General features: G+C 38.7%; 1 protein-coding gene across 1 annotated transcript in view; it reads right to left on the reverse strand.

Moving 5' to 3' along the window:
* The window catches only part of LRP2 (LDL receptor related protein 2), a 207,030-nt gene that overhangs the window by 63,246 nt on the left and 124,573 nt on the right, over positions 1–19,211 (reverse strand). The window contains exons 35-44 of the mRNA XM_044242279.1: positions 17,277–17,454; positions 13,996–14,209; positions 12,667–12,900; positions 10,455–10,643; positions 6,797–7,717; positions 6,499–6,664; positions 6,008–6,166; positions 4,649–4,938; positions 3,706–3,909; positions 2,578–2,820 (exon numbers count right to left, since the gene is read on the reverse strand). Coding sequence (XP_044098214.1) covers positions 2,578–2,820; positions 3,706–3,909; positions 4,649–4,938; positions 6,008–6,166; positions 6,499–6,664; positions 6,797–7,717; positions 10,455–10,643; positions 12,667–12,900; positions 13,996–14,209; positions 17,277–17,454 — 2,798 coding nt within the window. The remainder of the gene's footprint in view (positions 1–2,577; positions 2,821–3,705; positions 3,910–4,648; positions 4,939–6,007; positions 6,167–6,498; positions 6,665–6,796; positions 7,718–10,454; positions 10,644–12,666; positions 12,901–13,995; positions 14,210–17,276; positions 17,455–19,211) is intronic.

A 19,211-nucleotide genomic window follows, 5' to 3' on the forward strand; every position in this document is an offset into this window, starting at 1 on the left:
TATGCTGAGTGAAGTAAGTCACGCAGAGAGAGTCAATTATCATATGGCTTCACTTATTTGTGGAACGTAACAAATAGCATGGAGGACAAGGGGAGTTAGAGAGGAGAAGAGAGCTGGGGGAAATTGGAAGGGGAGGTGAACCATGAGAGACTATGGACTCTGAAAAACAATCTGAGGGGTTTGAAGGGGCGGGAGGTGGGAGGTTGGGGGAACCAGGTGGTGGGTATCAGAGAGGGCACGGATTGCATGGAGCACTGGGTGTGGTACAAAAACAATGAATACTGTTATGCTGAAAATAAAAAATAAATAAATAAAGAATTCCAATGAGTTTAAAACCAGTACTACATAGCAGGACATAATCTAAGAACAAGAGGGACTTAAAAATCTTAAATTATCACTAGTAGATTTATTGGTAGTAGTATTACTTGTGTGGTTATTTTGAAACTATAGGCATTTTGAAATTACGGTAGAATAAAGCAAATAACCATTTGTGTTAATGTCATCATTATGTCATTGCATATTTAAGCATGCAAGAGACAGGATTATAAAATCTCAAGAAGTTGTAATCTTAAATTAAAATGGGAAAGACCAATATAAACTTTTTTCCTTAAAAGTTCTATTTCCTAGCTCTGTACCCTGAAAAGTGCTGGAAGCAATGAGAGCCAAATAGAAATGGTCAACCAGACACTGTGGTAATCTCTAAATCCGCAAAAGGAACAAGTTCCCCTTTCCAAAAGGTTTGAGATAGGAGTAACAGAGAAGCCAACTTAGCCGAGCTCCCACTGTCCTAAGAGAGGGAAGTTGACCACCATAAACACTAAATGACTTTACTGCACTAAAAGTCATCAAATATGTAGATGAATTCATCAGTCTAATACTAAAAGCAAAACAAGACAAAAAATTAGTGCTCACTGGTCACCAATTCATTACTCTGAAAACTGACAAAGGAAAGGAATCAAGCCATTTCTCCTACAGAATTGTACTTCAGGGTAACAAAATAGCTGATCAGGAAAATTTCTTCTTCATGGAACGTTACCTAATACATGTAGAAGAAATAACAGAATTTTTAAATGCCTGTTTTGTAGCCCTTAAAGAAATAATGGATTTATAGAACCACCATCCATGTATGTGAAAACCACTGGGGAGCAGGTTGATGGGATGTTCTTAAGGGAGACTTCTAAATCCACTAATTAACTTTATCATTAAAGTGAACAACTAAGTATTACATGCTTCATGATGTGATGCAACAGCAAATACACAGCTTCACCTATGGAGAATTCTTTTTTTTTTTTTTAATTTATTTTTTATTTATTTTCGGCATAACAGTATTATTTTTTTTTCACCACACCCAGTGCTCCATGCAATCCGTGCCCTCTATAATCCTTACCCAAATAATTAAACCTAAGGTAATCAGACCACTAGGTACAAATTCCAGTTAATGGGAAGTAAGAGGGACAAAATAAATGGGTCAATTAAGAAATCAGTCAAATCCAGAGTGTGGGAAATTCCACAGGATAAATCAATGGCATTGGAAAAAAGGGGGGAGCACTGCTGAGGCAGTAAAGAGATTAGAGAGTTATAATCATCAAAACCAATGTGCAGACCTTGCCTGAATGCTAATCTGAACAAAACAACTGCATAAAGATATTTGGGAAATAACTCTAAGATTTGAATATGGACTGAGTAGTCAAGTAAGTACTGTCAGTCTTGCCAGACATCATTACTGCATGATGGTCAGTTGTCAAAATGTCTTCATAAATGACATGCATGTCTGAGAGCTGCTTTATAGTATTCAGGGGAAGGGGAGTCAGGGGAAATGGATGAAACAGACTCATCATTTATTGATAAATGTTGGAGTTGGATAATGGATATATTTTACTATTCTTTGTACTTTGGTGTATGTTTGAAATTTTCCGTAAGAAGGAGTTCTTTTAAAATGCATAGCCAAAGAAATATTGTATGTAACTCTACCTACAAAAGCAGCAGAGCAAGTAGATATAACCAAACTGAAATGTATTTGAATTTACACACTGCTCTTCTCTTTTTCTTACATGCTAAAGAGCAAATCCCAGAAATTTTGGAAAAATCAATAAAACAATTTACCAGAAAAATGAAAGAAAGATATCATTTTAGCTTTGTGTAGAACAAAGATTAACCATAACACATTTAGACAATAGTTTTTATCAGCAACTACTGATAAAGTCTTAAAACAATCAAAAATTTTGTCAAGTGAGTTTTTTAATCTGGCAGATACATAAACCAAGGATAAAATAGTCGAGATTAAAATATTCAATGGTCATGTGGGTCCATAAATTTAGGTGAATAATTAGATATATTAGATTTGTTTTTACAAAACCATTTAGCAGAATATAATAAAATGAAACTTATATTCTAGATGAATACTTAGGATTCTTTTTTTTTTTGTAGAAAGCCTTTGTTTCTACATAAAAATTATCTCCCATGAGGTGAAAGAGACTCCAAACAAAACACAACACACACACACAAAAAACCCAAAATGAATAAGCAAACAGAGAGAGTTCAGACCCACAAAGAAGAATAAGTCCTTGATGAACTTACAGCAATTTTTCTCATCTGAGGTATCATTATCATGGCAGTTGTTGATGCCATTGCAGACAAACTGAAGAGGAATGCACCTTTTATTACCGCAGGTAAACTCCACAGTGGCATTACAGTCCCTGAACAGGCACCCTGCCTCATCACTGTTGTCACCACAGTCATTGTAGTGGTCACAGCGATAATGATACTGGACGCATCGCCCATTGGCACAGGTAAAGGCTGTCGGGTGGCAGGTGTGAAATGCTACGAGGAGGAAAAAACATTTAAGAGTTCCTGATCAGAGAGCATCATCCTAGTTTCTAAAAAAGTACAATCAAATAAAATGGATTCTTTGAGGTTACCTTCTAAAGCAAAAATGGCTGCAAAACGGACTGCGTGCAAAGTGAAATAAACTATAAATTAGATCAAACAAAATATGCTGTATACTTTTTCTTAGGCAAATTAGGTACACTTTAAGCGAATGTTGGAGTTGCTTCACTTCCTCTACCATCTCAATTTAAAATTTTACCCCAATCCCAGAAAAGCATGCAAATACAATGTCTTTGGGGAAAATCAACCTCTTAGCTCCTATAGTCTATTGGGAAAATGTAGCTAATTTCTAGTGTTTGACTCACCCCATCCAGATGGAAGCTGAATACTGAATGATTTCAGTAAATTACTAATGATTCTTCTGCTATGAAAATTAATAAAATGATAACAATCATCGAATAGAGCTCCCAGTTCCATGCTAAGTCATGCTTGACATGCACCAAGCCCCGTGCTGTGATTTTTATGTATTGCTTCTCTCACTCCTCACAAAAATCCTAGGAATAACTCCATCTAACAGATGAGGTGTCGGAGGCTCAGATAGGTTAGGTCACTTTCCTGAGGCTGCACAGATTATAAAGGGAAGAGCTAAGATTTTAATCTAGCCCCTTTGCTCTTAACCACTACAGAGGTGCTTTCTAATAAAGCATCAACACTAATCCCTGGCATGTACGTCAGCTTATATGGGATTTAACAGTCTATGTTCTTGGACTAAATGTTTTCAGTTCTAACAGGATATATAGGCACAAAATTTACAGCTATTCACACACAGCAGGACTCTGTACTGAACACTTGGCATAAAGACAAGGGAGTCCAACTCACCACAGACACTTTCCAACTCATCACTGCCATCACCACAGTCATTATCATTGTCGCATTTCCATTGTTCCGAGATGCAGTGTCCATTGAGGCATGTGAACTTGGAATTGTCACACCGTGTACCATTGTCCACGATGCAATGCTTTTTATTGTTGGCCAGATACCAGTGGCCCTCATGTGGACACTGGCACTCAGCACCATTTGGACCTGGAAAAAAAGAAAAGTTGGCCCAAAAAGCAAAACATCTGTGAAGCACCCATTCATATTCTCTCTTCCAGAATAGCGGTGGCACTATTTCTATAGTAAAGGCACTGTAAGGCAAGCCATAGAAACTCTTCCCATCAGCCTCTCAACTACATTCTGCGTCATTTGTCCATGAAGAACCACCACCAAGTCCAGTAAATGTGGCTAATTTACCCTAATCATTAACAACTAGCTCTTGCCTACACTGAAACAATAGAAATGATCCTCCCTTCTTAGGAACATCTGTAAAACAACAGCATCAAAAGATACATCTTTCTGCGAATCTGTTGCTATCTATAAACCACACTATGGGATACATAGAATCACACTTCCAAGTATCATCAGAAATACTTCAGACTATAAACGGTACCTCCTAAGTGGAAGAACTAGATCCCTTCCTAAAGGAGGTAAGCTCTTTGATGGAATTTCTATCCAAGTCATTAAGTTTGGCATCCAAAGACCCCGTCTTTCTTTCTACTCCCATCAAGCCTGATGGGAGTGCTCCACATTAAATGGAAAAGAAATCTATCAAAGTCTTCCTCTAAACCTACAAATTCCCAAATCTATTTTATGAATTATCCTGAAAGCAAGGAGAACTTGGATTTTTTTCTACCCCTCTTAGAGCTGAATATCCCTCAGCCTTCCCAACCAATCATTATCATTGTTACCCTACATGATTCAGTCTTCATTGGCAATGTCTTACCTGGTGCACAAATATGGCTGCAGCCTCCATTAAACTCGCTGCAAGGATTACTACACTGTTGCTGAGCATTCTTCACAACAACACGAATACCATTAGGCTGGGAGGGAAGATTCACGGTCATTGCCATCTGACCTGACCCATCATATTTGTTAGCTCGGTAAATTCTTCTCGTGCTCCAGTCAGTCCAATATATATACTGGTCATAGACAGTCAAGCTAAAAGGATGAAAGACTGTAGAGACAATGACCTCACGCTGCGTGCCCATTAGAGTGCTGCGTTCAATCTTCCGCCTAAAATGAAGTAAAAAAGAAAATGCTGGAATTCAGAAAGAATAAGCACCTCAAATGGCAGCCCAATGCCTGGGCCTACGCATTTCTTTTCACAAGCCCCCACCTTTCCTTTCAACATGGCCTACATAAATCACTGATTTCCAAGTATTAATATAACCTGTAAGTTATCCTAGAAAGGGAACCAGGCCAAAATTAGAAATAGAAGATTATGAAATAATACACACATTGCATGGAACTCAGTGTTTAGCACACAGAAGTCTCAATAAAATGTGAATTACTTTTTTCCTCCCACTCCCTTAATGACCTTCTCAATTTGTCATTTACCCAGTACTTGGAGATATTTACCTATAATGATCCAAATTTAGACACTAAATATCATTGCTTGCTTCCAAATGAGAGGATAAAAAGATGAGATCATTAGGTGCTTAGTGTCACAAGCAGAAATCAAAATCTTAAGAAAATAAGCAAAGTTAAGTTGAGATTCCTGACATGAAGACACCAGCAATAATAAATGAAATCCTCTCATCTTTCCAACTATTCTAGTAAGATGATTGGAATGTGAGTAATCTGAGGGCTACTTAAAGAAGTTACATGAGAAATTAGAGTCAACAGAAGTTTGTAAGGAAAATACTATTAATTTGGCTAAGAAAAATCTATTTGAGAAGATGACCAACAGACAAAGACTAAAGGAAAATGTTTTTAACTGAAAGCTAAATAAAGCTGAGAGAAAACTTAGTATCAATGTGCATTTAAAAGTTGTCCACATTTTCTGGTAGTTAATTGGGGCATGGAGATTATAAATTGAGTGATTACATTTGTAATTATAACTGAAATTAACTCATCTAGTAATGTATCCTTAGATGCCTTCTAGTTCTTATTCAATCTCATGAAAGATCAATTTTGACAGGTACATCTCCCAAGCTAGAATTCAGTTCATAAACTATGACTCTACATTTTGGCCATTTCCATTTGGCATATTATAATTTTATCATGTTATGCAAATCCCTCCTCTGAAACTGAAAGCAAGAACTCTTCTTATCAGCACCCACAAAAGAATGAAAGAACTTACAGACTGGCATCTGCCCAGTAGAGAAGGTCATTCTCATGGTCCAGAGTGAGCCCATTGGGCCAGACCAGGCTGCTGTTCACAATAGGTACCCGGAAATTTCCTCCCAGTGTAGCTCTCTCAATTTTGGCATTAGTACCCCAGTCAGTCCAGTACATGTACCTAGTCATCCAAATGGAATTGTAATTAATTCACAAGGATCATAATACCTTTTAGTTAAGAATGGCCGCCTTCTTCAACTGCAAAATCTCACATTTAATATGGCGAATGAAACCCATTCCATTCTTATCTACACAACTTGCCCAAAAGCCAACCTTTCTAGCAACAACAGGACTTACTTCCCATTCAAAACTGCTTGTGTTTTTTCACTTTTGAACATAAAGCTACAGAGTTTCAAGCCCATAAAATATTGGCTATGGACATAACATAATTTCAGGCCCCAACCCTTCCAGAAATAAACATAGAGAAATATGATAAATAAGACCATGACATACCCTCGGCAAGGATCTAATACAATTGCTCTTGGCTTTGAAACATGGGCAATCACAGTGCGCTGAGAACCATCCTCAGCCATGGAGTAAATTGTCTGGTTGCTGTAGTCACTATAATATATTCTTCTATTGATCCAGTCAAAGGCAATGCCCTCAGGAGTCCCTCTACCTGGATATATACCAACAAACACACACAAAGGCATTAGAGTCTCAAAAGGCATTTTAGAACCTCTGGGTCAAACACATGTGTTGATTATGTTGCATCAACTTCCAAGAGAAGCTGTTCCTGGAGTGCCCTTACCTGAAATAATGGTCGTAGGAGACCTGGTCCCTGAATTTAAATTGACATATGAAATCTGACCATTTCCAGATCCTAAAGATTGTGTGAAGTAGATTCTGTTAGTTATGCCATCATAGGACAGGTCTACAGCAATTCTATCCACACGTATTGCTTCAAAAGGTGGGCTATGAGCCTCAGGGTCCAAGTGTAAGCTTTTCAAGGTATTCTCCAAGGCAAAGATGAGAAAATTTTCTGTTGCAATGGCACAGCTCTTGCCATCACCTTCTAGGGTTCCAAAGGCACAGCCACATTTTGGGGTGTTCAGTCCAGGCAAAGCAAAGCAGAAATGGGTGCATCCACCATTATTTTCCAAGCAAGGGTTGTTGTTGACCTCAGCTGGTGACCGGGGCTGAACACTCTGGTCGAAGATGGTCACATCTCTTAGCCACTTGAGATTGTCCCTTATGACTGTTGGTGGCTCACTGTCACCTGGTTCCTTGCTGGCTTGGAAGATTTTTTTTAAATTCCTGTCTACCCATATGATAGAATTTCCAAAAACAGTGATGGCAAAAGGAGTTGGGTAACGACTGCCATAACGAATCACTTCAGATTGCTGTGCCTCAATACCAATCCTTGCAATTAAATCTAAAGAATCATCAACCCAATAAACGTAACCATTGCTATGGTCTACTGCCAAGCCCCGTGGGGTGACAATGCCTTCTGATACAAGCACAGTTCGATTGGTACAATCAAGGAAAGAACGTTCAATCTTTGGGCTCGGCCCATAGTCAGCCCAGAAGAGGTACCTATTCTTGGGGTCTACAACAATATCCCTGGGCCTATCTGCAGTGGCTTTAAGGAGAACACGGCGGTAAGTGGTGTTGATCCGCAGAACTTCTATCAGTGTTTCAGACAGAAAAGCATTGGTGAAATAAAGATTTCCTGCAGGAAAATGAAAGAACATGCTGATAAATGCAAAACCAAGAAGGAAAAAGAGGGAAACTTTTCAAATTCATAACAAAATATAAAAAGCTGAGGTTTGGGTCAATAAATGCTGTCTTTTACAAGATAGTTTACAGTCCCAGTTCAGAGTTAGAAAAATAAATATTTACTCTTAGGAACTAAAGAAACTGTTTTGGGGCGCCTGGGTGGCTCAATTGTTGAGCATCTGACTCTTGGTTTTGGCTCAGGTCATGGTCTCCGGGATGGGAGACCCAGCCCTGTGAAGAGCCTGCATGAAGCCCCATGTGCGGTTCCACGCTCAGTGGGGAGTCTGCGTGAGAGTTTCTCCCTTTCCCTTTGCCTCTCCCCAACCCTCACATACTCTCTTTCTCTCAAATAAATGAATAAATCCCTTTGAAAAAAATTGTTTCTTCAGATTTAAAGAGGAAGTGCCCGCCTTCAGCTTCTAAACCAGATCAGAATTCATAGCAAACGTCCTAACCCACTTGCTACTGAAAAATCATTTTCCAGAATGTTCTTCCTCTTCCACCTGAATGTTTAACACCTAAATCTCCAAACACTCTAATACACATTATCATAGCATAACTTCTACTCCCAACACAACAAAATGAGCAAAGAGGGAGAGCCAACAGCTTCTCAGCTTATTTCGATGTCTTCAAGTCCTCCTTTATGTTTAGTATTAAGAGTCAGACTAGTCTGACTAGCATAGCTGTTTTCATCACATGGATGAAACTCTAAAGGGACCAAAAGAAAAACCCATTTGTCTTTGGACATTACAGAACAATGTGAATGCTAGAATAAAAACACAATGATGTGAAGATGGTAAAATGAATAGAGAGTGACTGATCCCATACTGATTCCACCAAGTCAAAAACCTGTTGAATGGTCAACTCTGTTACCAAGAGGCATCTATTTTGGTTCCTAGGTCCAAGTAAAAATAGCTGTGAAGATATCAGGCCAATATGCAATACGTTACTGATCTACCCTTTATATATTCAAATCCTTTCATCTAGGTTCGGCAAACTTTTTCCGTAAAGAGTCAGATAGTATATATTTTAGGCTTTGTAGAACATGGTTTCTTTCCCAAGGACTCATATCTGCCATTGTAAACATGAAAAGCAGGTCATGGACAAATGGGCACAGCTGTGTTCCTATGAAACCATACAAAAACAGGCATGGTCCAAATTTCTAGTTATTAAAAAAATAAGTACTGAGGACTTACAACATAATGACTTTAGTTAACAAAGGTGTATGGTATATATGAAAGTGGTTTGAAGAATCAATCCTAAGAGTTCTCATTAAAAGGAGAAAATTTTTTTTTCTTCTTTCCTTTTTATTATATCTATATGAGATTTTTAGCTGTCCCTATCCTAATAACCGTTTCACAATATATGTAAATCAAATTATGATGCCGTATGACTTAAACTGACACACTGATGTGTGTCACTTATTTCTCAATAAAACTGTGGGTAAAGAAACAGTCTATGAGCTGCATTTGGTCCATAGACCATAGACTGCTGACCCCTGCTTTAGCTATACTCTCAGAAGTAATACAGTAATTTGTAATCAGAAATGGGATTTAGGAATCCAATTAAAGACTTCTCTATGATATTTAATATTTACAATAAACTCTTATGATAGCACCTAGATTTTCATAATATATTTTAATATTTCTAAGTGATACCTACTTATCAAATTGATTAACACACAATGATACCTATTTTTATAGACTAGGATCGATCATATTCTCAAAATTAGAATACATTTGATACATCTGTTTCTCAGTTCATCATTAAATAAAAACAAATGGTAATTTAAAATTAAGTACATGACCCCTAAAACTAATATTATACTGTATGTTAACTAACTGGAATTTAAATTAAAATTTTTTTAAGAATTTTGTTATGCAAGAGTGGAAACATGTCGAGTCTTTTACATTACATGAGGGTAATGACCAACCAATTCAATGTCTTAGTACATCAAAGGAGAGACAGGGGTTATGAACAGGCAGGGTTCATGGGGAGCTACAACAATGGTTAATGAGGAAATAAGTCAGTGGTGACGGGTTCTGTTACCACCTGGAGATCACATTTGTATTCCTAGTGTTTACAATATTAATAAGTGTATGCTGTATATGTCATTATTAAAAAAAATAAAAAATAAAAGTAATATAATTAGGTACACGAATCAATACGACTAAGTTAATGTAATACTGGGTCAAGCATTTCAATATAATTACAATAAAGAAGTGCTTAATGATCAAAGGATTTTTATACATTAACGAGATAAGCAATTAAGAATTTGTCAACTAAAACTGCTCAGCTTTAAAATAAATCATTGTCATTTCATGGTTCACTTACTTTAATATCCCTTCCTCTTTGAAAATTTAGACATACCTAATTTAGAAATTAGGTGCTAATTTAAGTGTGAAAAAAAAATCAACATAATTTTTCTAGCCATTCTGCCTATAGTTTTGGTTATGTTAATAATGGAAGAAAATGAATTGTTAGGACTCTGTCCACTGAAACACATTGTCATTAACTTAATAAGCATACAGCTTAGTCTAAAAGCATAATTCAATTTACCTTAAATAATACCAATAGTTATCTAGAAAAATAGACTTACAGCACATACAGCATTAGATTAAACTTTCAAGCATAAAATAAAATGTAAACACCAAAGTTTTCTCAATGAAATCCCTATACAGCTTACCTACCTGCTACCCAATCCACTGCAATGCCCCGAACTCCGTTTTCTCCTATCCCATCTGCAACGATGCTTGAAAAACCGGACCCATCGGGTTTGATTCTATAGATTGCATTATGAGATATTATAGAGCTGCTAAAATCACACCAGTAAATAAAACCAGAAGACACATCGACATCCACATGCAGTGCATTTTGTCCTGAAACATTTAAGACAAGTTCATTAAACAATGCTCTAACTGGAACTAGAACTTTGACATTCCTGCCTTTCCTCTCCAACTGTCATTCCCAACCCCCTGCTCTGACCATGTCCCTGTGACAAAATGGAACTGTTTCTCAGTTGCAATGAGTACACCCAGCACCCAGATCTTGGGTTTCTAAAAGCCATTTCCCACAATAAGGAGAACTGGCTCCCAAGAAAAACAGCTGATTCTAAGTTTGGGAAGGGAAGGTACAAGGTGAGCCTAGAAGCTCTTAGACCCAGAAGCAAGGAAGCACTCAAACACTCACGGAATCATGTCAAAAGAATACAGGCAGTCACTGATTCCAACAGAAAATCTACTTGGCCAAAATGAGGCACATAGAGTATCAAGAGTAATTGTGGTAAATGTTTATAACACACAATTTTAAAAATAAATAAAAACTTTAATCTATGATGACACTGTGCCCCTGAAACCAGTAACATTAAATGTACATATATGCATGTGCATGTACTCAAATTGAGGATTCAAATGTGTTAAAATACTAACAATTTTTCTATCTAGGTGTACAATGTAAGGTCGGTCACTGTACCTTTCGTTCAACTTTTCTGATTTGAAATTTTTCAAAATGAAAAGTTGGGAGAAAAAATAATTGATTTTATGATCTTTATAAGATGGTAATTTAGAGCCATAACATTTCAGATGTGGGGAAAACAAAGCGGAGTCATGCGTACTTGTGCCTATCACCATCAGCCAAGAGCATACGTGGTACCAGACATCCCCTGACTCCTTCCACCATGTGTATGGTCATCTCTTCTGGCCATCTCTTCCTCCCCTCCATTCCCTTCACCCTTTTTCTTCCTTTTCTATCTTTTATTTCTATCATTATCTGTGACATACCCCTTGTGATGGTAGTGAACACTTGGTTCCTCCTACAGTAACAGTGATCACTTTCTATGATCACAGTATACAAACACAAAATACTGCAAAAATACAGTTACTAAGAAGATTCTAATACTGCCAACTCATTTATTTCAACTCATCAAATATATAATAAACCAGATTATGGACTACTGTATTACTATTCTAAGGAAGAGTCTAACCTTGATCTCAAATCTCTATTAACTGTTCTTCTAAACACCAACTCTGCATACTTCTTGAAATCTCACGCTACGTTCTATCTTGCTCTAGGCCTCTCATTCTCAGTGTGATCCATGGACCAGCGACATCATCATGCCCTGGGAACTTGCTAGGAATGCAAACTGAGGGTTGAAGAAGGGAAGGGAGTGGGGGGTTGCTGGGTGACAGGCATTAAGGAGGGCACATGATCTGATGAGCACTGGGTGTTATATGCAACCAATGAATCAATGAACACTACATCAAAAACTAATGGTGGGTTGAAGTGCCTGGGTGGCTCAGTGGGTTGAGCCTCTGCCTTTGGCTCAGATCAAATAAATCTGTCAAATACAGAAAATCTTAAAAAAAAAAAAAAACTAATAATGGCTAATTGAACTTAATTTTAAAAATTTTTTGAAATTAAAATGATTTTTTTTAAGATTTTATTTATATATTTGACAGAGAGATCACAAGTAGGCAGGGAGGCTGGCAGAGAGAGAGAGGAGAGGAAGCAGGCTCCCTGCCAAGCAGAGAGCCTGATGTGGGGCTCAATCCCAGGACCCTGGGATCATGACTTGAGCTGAAGGCAGAGGATTTAACCCACTGAGCCACCCAGGCGCCCCAGAAATTAAAATGATTTTTAAAAAAAAGGAATGTGGATTCTCTAGCCTTACTCCAGACGACTAAATGGGGAAATCTGGAGATGGGGCCAACATCTGAGTTTCAACAAGCTCTCCACTTCTGATGTACACTAACATTTGAGAACAATTCAAGGCAGAGCCAGTGTATCTCAAGGGGAAGACCAGCTTCATTACATGCTAAATCCAAACATGGAGAATGGCTTTATGGCACCAAGAATTTCACATGGCAGCAGAGTGAAACCTTACTTCTACTGGAGTTGGCATACCTGGGATGGCCACGGGCACCATGGCTTCAGAGTGATCTGAAAATTCCAAGCTGAAGCCTGTGATTAAAGACAGCATTGAAACAACAAGAAAAGAGCTATATGGAGAACAGGTCCGATTATCAGGGTTGAGTTTCAGACCGCTGGCACAGGCACATGAGAACAATCCTCCTGGTGTAGGCAGGCAAATCTGCTGACAGGCATTCGCATTGTTGCTACAGCCATTGGAGGATGGATCTAAATGAAATCAAAATTAGTTTGTAACTTTTGACCTCACATACTTGACACTCTACCTCAAATATCTTGTATTGGGTCACCGAATAATTCATTACAAAAAATCAGTAACAAAATACAGCACCTGGGTTAACAACCTAAAAACAGCATTGAAGAGACTACAGTTTGAACAATTAACACACAAAGGTACCACAACTATTATAGAGAATAAAACATCTCTATAGAAACATTTTTTTCTTCCATAAATCATAGAGAAATTAGAAGAATTGGGGAGATCAGTGTGCAAATTCTAATTTTTTTCACCCTTCTGACCTATGTACTGGCATTTAAAATTAAATCAGTTTTATTTATATGATCAACAATGTGATGGGCATTTGATTTAGAATGTATTAAGAACATTTAAAGGTTTTTTTCACATGCAATAAAAACAAAGGCCAAGTGACAAACCTAGGTTACAGACAGCAAATTGTTTAGTCAACTCTGGTTAGGGACTAAAAGCTACAAAATATGTCAAAACTTCAAAAAGTAATTTCTGTATCACAATGCTAGTTTAAGGGGCAAATCAAAAGTTAGATTGTCTACGAAAAAATGCTGAAAACAGCAAGTATTCCCTTTAAGATTAGAAATTCTAACCTATTAACACTTCCCCATCAGGTACCCGACCAATGTTTCCTGACCACCTTCAACGTGCCAGGAACTCATCTAGTTACTGGATACAGAGCAAGAAACAAGACAGAAAAAAATGCCTGTCCTTATGGAGTTTATGTTCTAACCAGAAACAACAGACAACAAACTGATAAACGTCAGGGACCGCTATGAAGCAAAGCAAAGTAAGGAATTTAAAAAGATGGGTAAAGAATGGGGACTAAGCTTACTCTGAAGTCAGCCTGGCCTCTCAGATGCCAGGTTAGTCTCTGACACTCAGCCAACCTTAGGACAGGGCTATCATTTCAAAAATATTTGGGGTAATTTCAATTTACATGCATGTATGTGTACACGGGTCTATGTGCGGGTGTGAACTTACATATATAAGTGTGCAGAAGTGTGAATGTACATTTTACATTCATGAGCGTGTGTGTTTCAGTGACAAATACTTACCGTGTCTGTGATAAACTCGAAGACCCCTCAAATTTGAAAAATTCTCTCTCAAGACTACTTTGTTGTCCCCAGTGGCCTTATCAACTCTTTCAACGACTTCATGGTGTTCATCCGTGTAATAAAGGAAGGAACCATAGACAGCAATTCCCCAGGGGTGAGAAAGATGGTTCACCAGGATCATTCTATTTGTACCATCCACATTTCCTCTTTCGATCTAAAACATCAGAATTGTCATGATTGACCGATTGATGGTGAAATGAGGGAAACATTTAAAACTAACATTACCTCTCTGTTTTTTAACTTAATTTCAATTAGCCAACATATAGTACATCATTAATTTCAGATACAGAGTTCAGTACTTTACCAGGGATATAGAACACCAAGGGCTTAGCACATCACAGGCCCTCCTTAATGCCCACCACCCAGTTACCCCAACCCCTCACCAACCTCCCCTCCAGCAAACTACATTCTCTTAATAAAAATACATCACATCTATCTAGCACTCTATCCTTCACAGAGATTTTTGGGATCTGTTTTAGGATCTGATAGTCACAATTGCATGGAGCAGTAGGCCAGGCAAATGTCATCATGCCCATTTCACTGACAATGAAGTTTCAGCTCAATTAAGACAACTAAGATTCTCAGACGACATGGTGAAGAAGAGGGGAACTAAACCTCACTAGTCCCTGTCATATTCTGGACAAGGATGCACATTTAGTGTCGAACTGTAGATCCCTACCCAGGAGCTGATGGACCCTGAATTTAACATCTTCACTAATGATTTCTGCAATGGGACTAGGAAACATGTTTCATTCAATGACAAGACAGCAAGACTGAATGGGACAAGGTTGTATTCGAATGGTGTATTGAATGGTGCTGCTGTATTCAAACAGCTAACAAGTCTTAGTTAAAATGACCGTGATAAGCTGGAAAAGAACTCACAAAAATGAAGTTCCTAATGGGAAATGGCAAGTCTGCTTCTAGAAGAAAAATAAACTGTAGACACAGCTGGTTTGATTTCATTCCAGAAATTTGTCTCAAAGGCCTCCTCTGTGCCAGGATTTGAGCCGAGTACTGGCAAGAGAGACAAATGAGGTTTGGCTCACGACCTCACTGGACAAGGAAACCCAGCAGTTACAAGAGCAGGTTATGCCCTAGAAACTGACAGAAGTTCCAGAAAGTCAGAGCAGAGGGAAGAAAAGCTTGGAGGGGAGCTTTGAAGGAGCAGACCAGGACCAGATTAGCTGTCCAAGCTCAGCTGAGGTGTCTGGAGCTATTCCTCAAGCTGAGCAGTGATCAGACCTATTTGTTGTGGATTTATGAAGACAACATGCCTCCATCGTGAAAGGAAGGTGGATTAATGATAGCGATCATCCGATCATGGCCCAGCAGGGTGGAAGTGGCAGAGAAAGGCTGCACCTGAGAAAAGAGGCAGAGGACAAATGGCCAGCACTTTCTGATGATTAAATAAGGACATGGCTATTAGAGTGAGGGAAACATGAGGGTTCTAACCTGGGAGAAAAGATGGAGAGTCACACCTCCAGAGAGCCCACACATTCAGGAGGGCAGAACAGATGTGAAAATAGGAATGGAGAAAGGTGGTGGGCACTGTCTGGGACATATTAAGTTGCCAGAGAGATCACACCATGTGGCAAGAGTTCCCTCATTACTGCATACAGACAGTGAAGTCCGCGAAGTGCTTTCACCCATCACTACTTCTTTTCAGTGTTCTTTGTTTATCACTACTCTAAGTCCATTTAGGACTGAAACTGGCACTGCTGAACTAACAACAAACTGAACATCGGACCTACTGTGCAGTATTATGGAGACCATCAACATCCACACAGATCTGAAATCACCACTACTTAAAAAGCAGGGAAGAAAAGATACAGTAGTAAAAAGAAGGGGCACATGCACCCCAATGTTCATAGCAGAAATGTCCACAAGATGCCGAGATGCCCTTCAACAGACAAATGGATAAAGAAGATGTGGTTTGTATATACAATGGAGTATTACCCAGCCATCAGAAAGGATGAATACCCACCATTTGCATCATCATGGATGGAACTGGAAGGGATTATGCTAAGTGAAATTAAGTCAAGCAGAGAAGGACAATTATCGTAAGGTTTCACTCATATGTGGAATATAAGAAATAGAACAGAAGACCATAGGGGAAGGGAGGGAAAACTGAATGGGAAAAAATCAGAGATGGAAACAAACCATGAGAAACTCTGGGAAACAAACTGAGGCTTACAGAAGGAAGGGATGTGGGTGGATGGGGTAACCGGGTGATGGGTATTAAGGAAGGTACATGTTGGGATGACGCGGGGTGTTATATGCAACTAATGGACTGTTGAACAATACAACAAAAACTTGTGGTGTACTAAATGCTGGTTAACTGAAAATAATAATAATGGTAATGATAATAATGATTTACAGGGATTCATTTACTACCAACCACTGAGAGGAACTGACCAATGCAAAGACTGGATCACAGCCTGCTCTTCAGAAAAAACAGATACATACTAATGATGAAATTTCAGAAAAACAAATTACTAAAGATGATTTTAAATTAGAAAAAAAATACCAATTAAAAAAATAAAAAATAGGGAAGAGACTGGCACACATTCAATACAATATCCACAGCAATATTCTAATTGATCAATAGTTATTACTGAGCACCTTCTACATGCCTTGTCACACCTCAATTGCATAAGCACAACAGTGATGATCAAACATTATTTCTGTGAATGAATGTATAGTTTCTTCATCTTTAATGAGCTCAACCTTGAAGTTTAAAATTACCACCAAAGGGACTTTTCCCATATGCATCAACCATGTTAAGACCTTAGAGAAGGCACATAGCTAGGAGGGGATGTCATGCTCAAAGGCTTGGTATTTCCTTTTTTATCCCCTTAGTCTCTACAACTGGAGAGCCTGGATAGCTTTCAAAGAAAAGCACTGAAATCACTAAAACATGAAAGAAATGGCTCTTCAAGGACAAATAAGAAATGAAAAATGGAAATATTTTATCTTGAAGAAAAGCAAAGGATTGGGGAAACGACAATGAAAATTATTCTATAAGGAACTATGCACAAACTAGTGAAAAATGACTTCAATTAGGGCAGTATTTGCTCTAGGGAAAAAAGTTATTAGGAAGAAAGGGCAATAAAACACTGGTCCAAGTGGCCAAGGGAGATTATTCAGGAACTCCAGACAGACAAGGAACATTAGTATCAGTAACACAAGCTCAGCAATGAAGATCAACAGGGTGCGCATACCACTCCCGAGCTCATGACCGCCCAGTAGAGTTTCTGCTCCTCAATATCAAGGGTGATGAACTCCAGGTGTTCAAGGTTCCCCGAGAAGAGAACTTTTGGAAATTTGCCATCCATGTTAGCACTTGCAATCTTGGCCGGAACACCACCGTCTGTTCCTTGGTCTGACCAGTACAGTTTCCTTCAACCACGGAAAAACACCAGCATTTCACAAAACAGACAGGCATAAAACAGTTACATTAAATATTTAAATGAAAAAAAAAAGGGTTATTGATTATCCTTGAAATGTGCACAGTTCAGTGGAGGAAATCAACTGTCAATACCTTGTGACACGTAAGATGGAGGAGTACTTAGCTGGCGTTTTGTCAATGTCTGTGTATTTCCTTGTTATTATTAGGACAGAGTCTATTGAAAATGGTATCTAGGGGCACCTGGGTGGCTCAGTAGGATAAGCCTCTGCCTTCGGCTCAGGTCATCATCTCAGGGTCCTGGGATCGAGCCCCACATCAGGCTCCCTGGCCTGCTTCCCCCCCGCCCCACCTGCCTCTCTGCCTACCGTGATCTATCTGTCAAATAAAATCTTATAAAAAAAAAAAAAGAATGAATGAAAATGGTATTTAAAATAGGATGCTAGCAACCTACATTGATGGAGGATCCACAGTTTATTACTAAGAGCGAGCCTACATCAACAATCAATGCCTTTCAAAGAACCGCGCACATGGGAAGGACACTGGTACCTCCCTGCTCACTTCTCAGACCTGTTAGTTAACTCTTCTCCAAATCATCATCTGGAACAAGACCAGCTACTTTCTTTTCTGATTTTTGTGATGAAAAATGCAATATTATACATAAACCTAATCTCCAACTGCCAAATACATAATACATAAAATTTCATTAATGTATATGAAGGGTTGCTTTCCAAGTCCTCTGTGGACATACCTTCTGGATATGAATCCAAGTTTCCATTCCTTCTATCTCATCTGCTGCCACATCCTCAGGAGACAATCCTCTTATGGTCTTTTCCCACAAGTCTTCAAAACCCTTCATTTCAATCGTTATTTGCAAACTCCTTGCACCCTCCATATGCCTGTCCATGAACCTCATCTTCAAATCTAAACTTCCCTACTTCTAAGTTCTCAAACTCTGACATTCTCTGCTTTGACCAAACTCTCCCATCTCTTCACTGCTCCTATTATATTTCTTCTATTGAGCCTGTTCTTCAACCTTAAAACTTGCCTGAGCTTCCAAATCTTTGGTTCCTCTCTGCCTGGACTTAATACATAAGCATTTTACCAACATCCTTATTTATTCTCTTGATCTCCCATTGTGCTTAACTTGTTAGTCATTGGCCCTGAGTTCTTCTCTCAAATTCCAGGCTACCAAAAGTTTGCTGGACAAAGTCACAAAACTCTTGTGACTTCTGAGCTGACCAAAAATTTAAGCTACCAAACCTTAACTGGGAACTCTCTCCCCTAGCTGAACATTTTCTCCCATCCAAGTACTAACCAGGCCCGACCCTGCTTAGCTTCCGAGATCAGACGAGATCGGGCGCGTTCAGGGTGGTATGGCCGTAGACTGAACATTTTCTCCTAACTAGTCTCCCTGCCCCTGGTTTCTTCCACTCTGATCTGACCCATCTTCCTGAAATACGTATTTGATTCTATCATAATTCCTTTTCCTCCCAATTCCCAGCTGACTTTTTATTTCTCAAAAGAATAAAATGTACCTTCTTAGTATAATGACATTAAAGACCTTCCAGGATTTGTCCCCAAATACCTTTAGCTCCCATCCTGTCAACCACCCCTAACTGGAAACCTCTGGTTCCAGCCCTCCACATCATCATGCTAAACCTTGAAATGTTTCTATGCCTTCACTGCTCACTTGACCTCAAGAACCACTCCCCAGTTCCAACCCACTCTCTACCTATGAGAAGCCTTG

This window comes from Neovison vison, chromosome 3, assembly GCF_020171115.1.
Source record: "Neovison vison isolate M4711 chromosome 3, ASM_NN_V1, whole genome shotgun sequence".
Lineage (NCBI taxonomy): Eukaryota > Metazoa > Chordata > Mammalia > Carnivora > Mustelidae > Neogale > Neogale vison.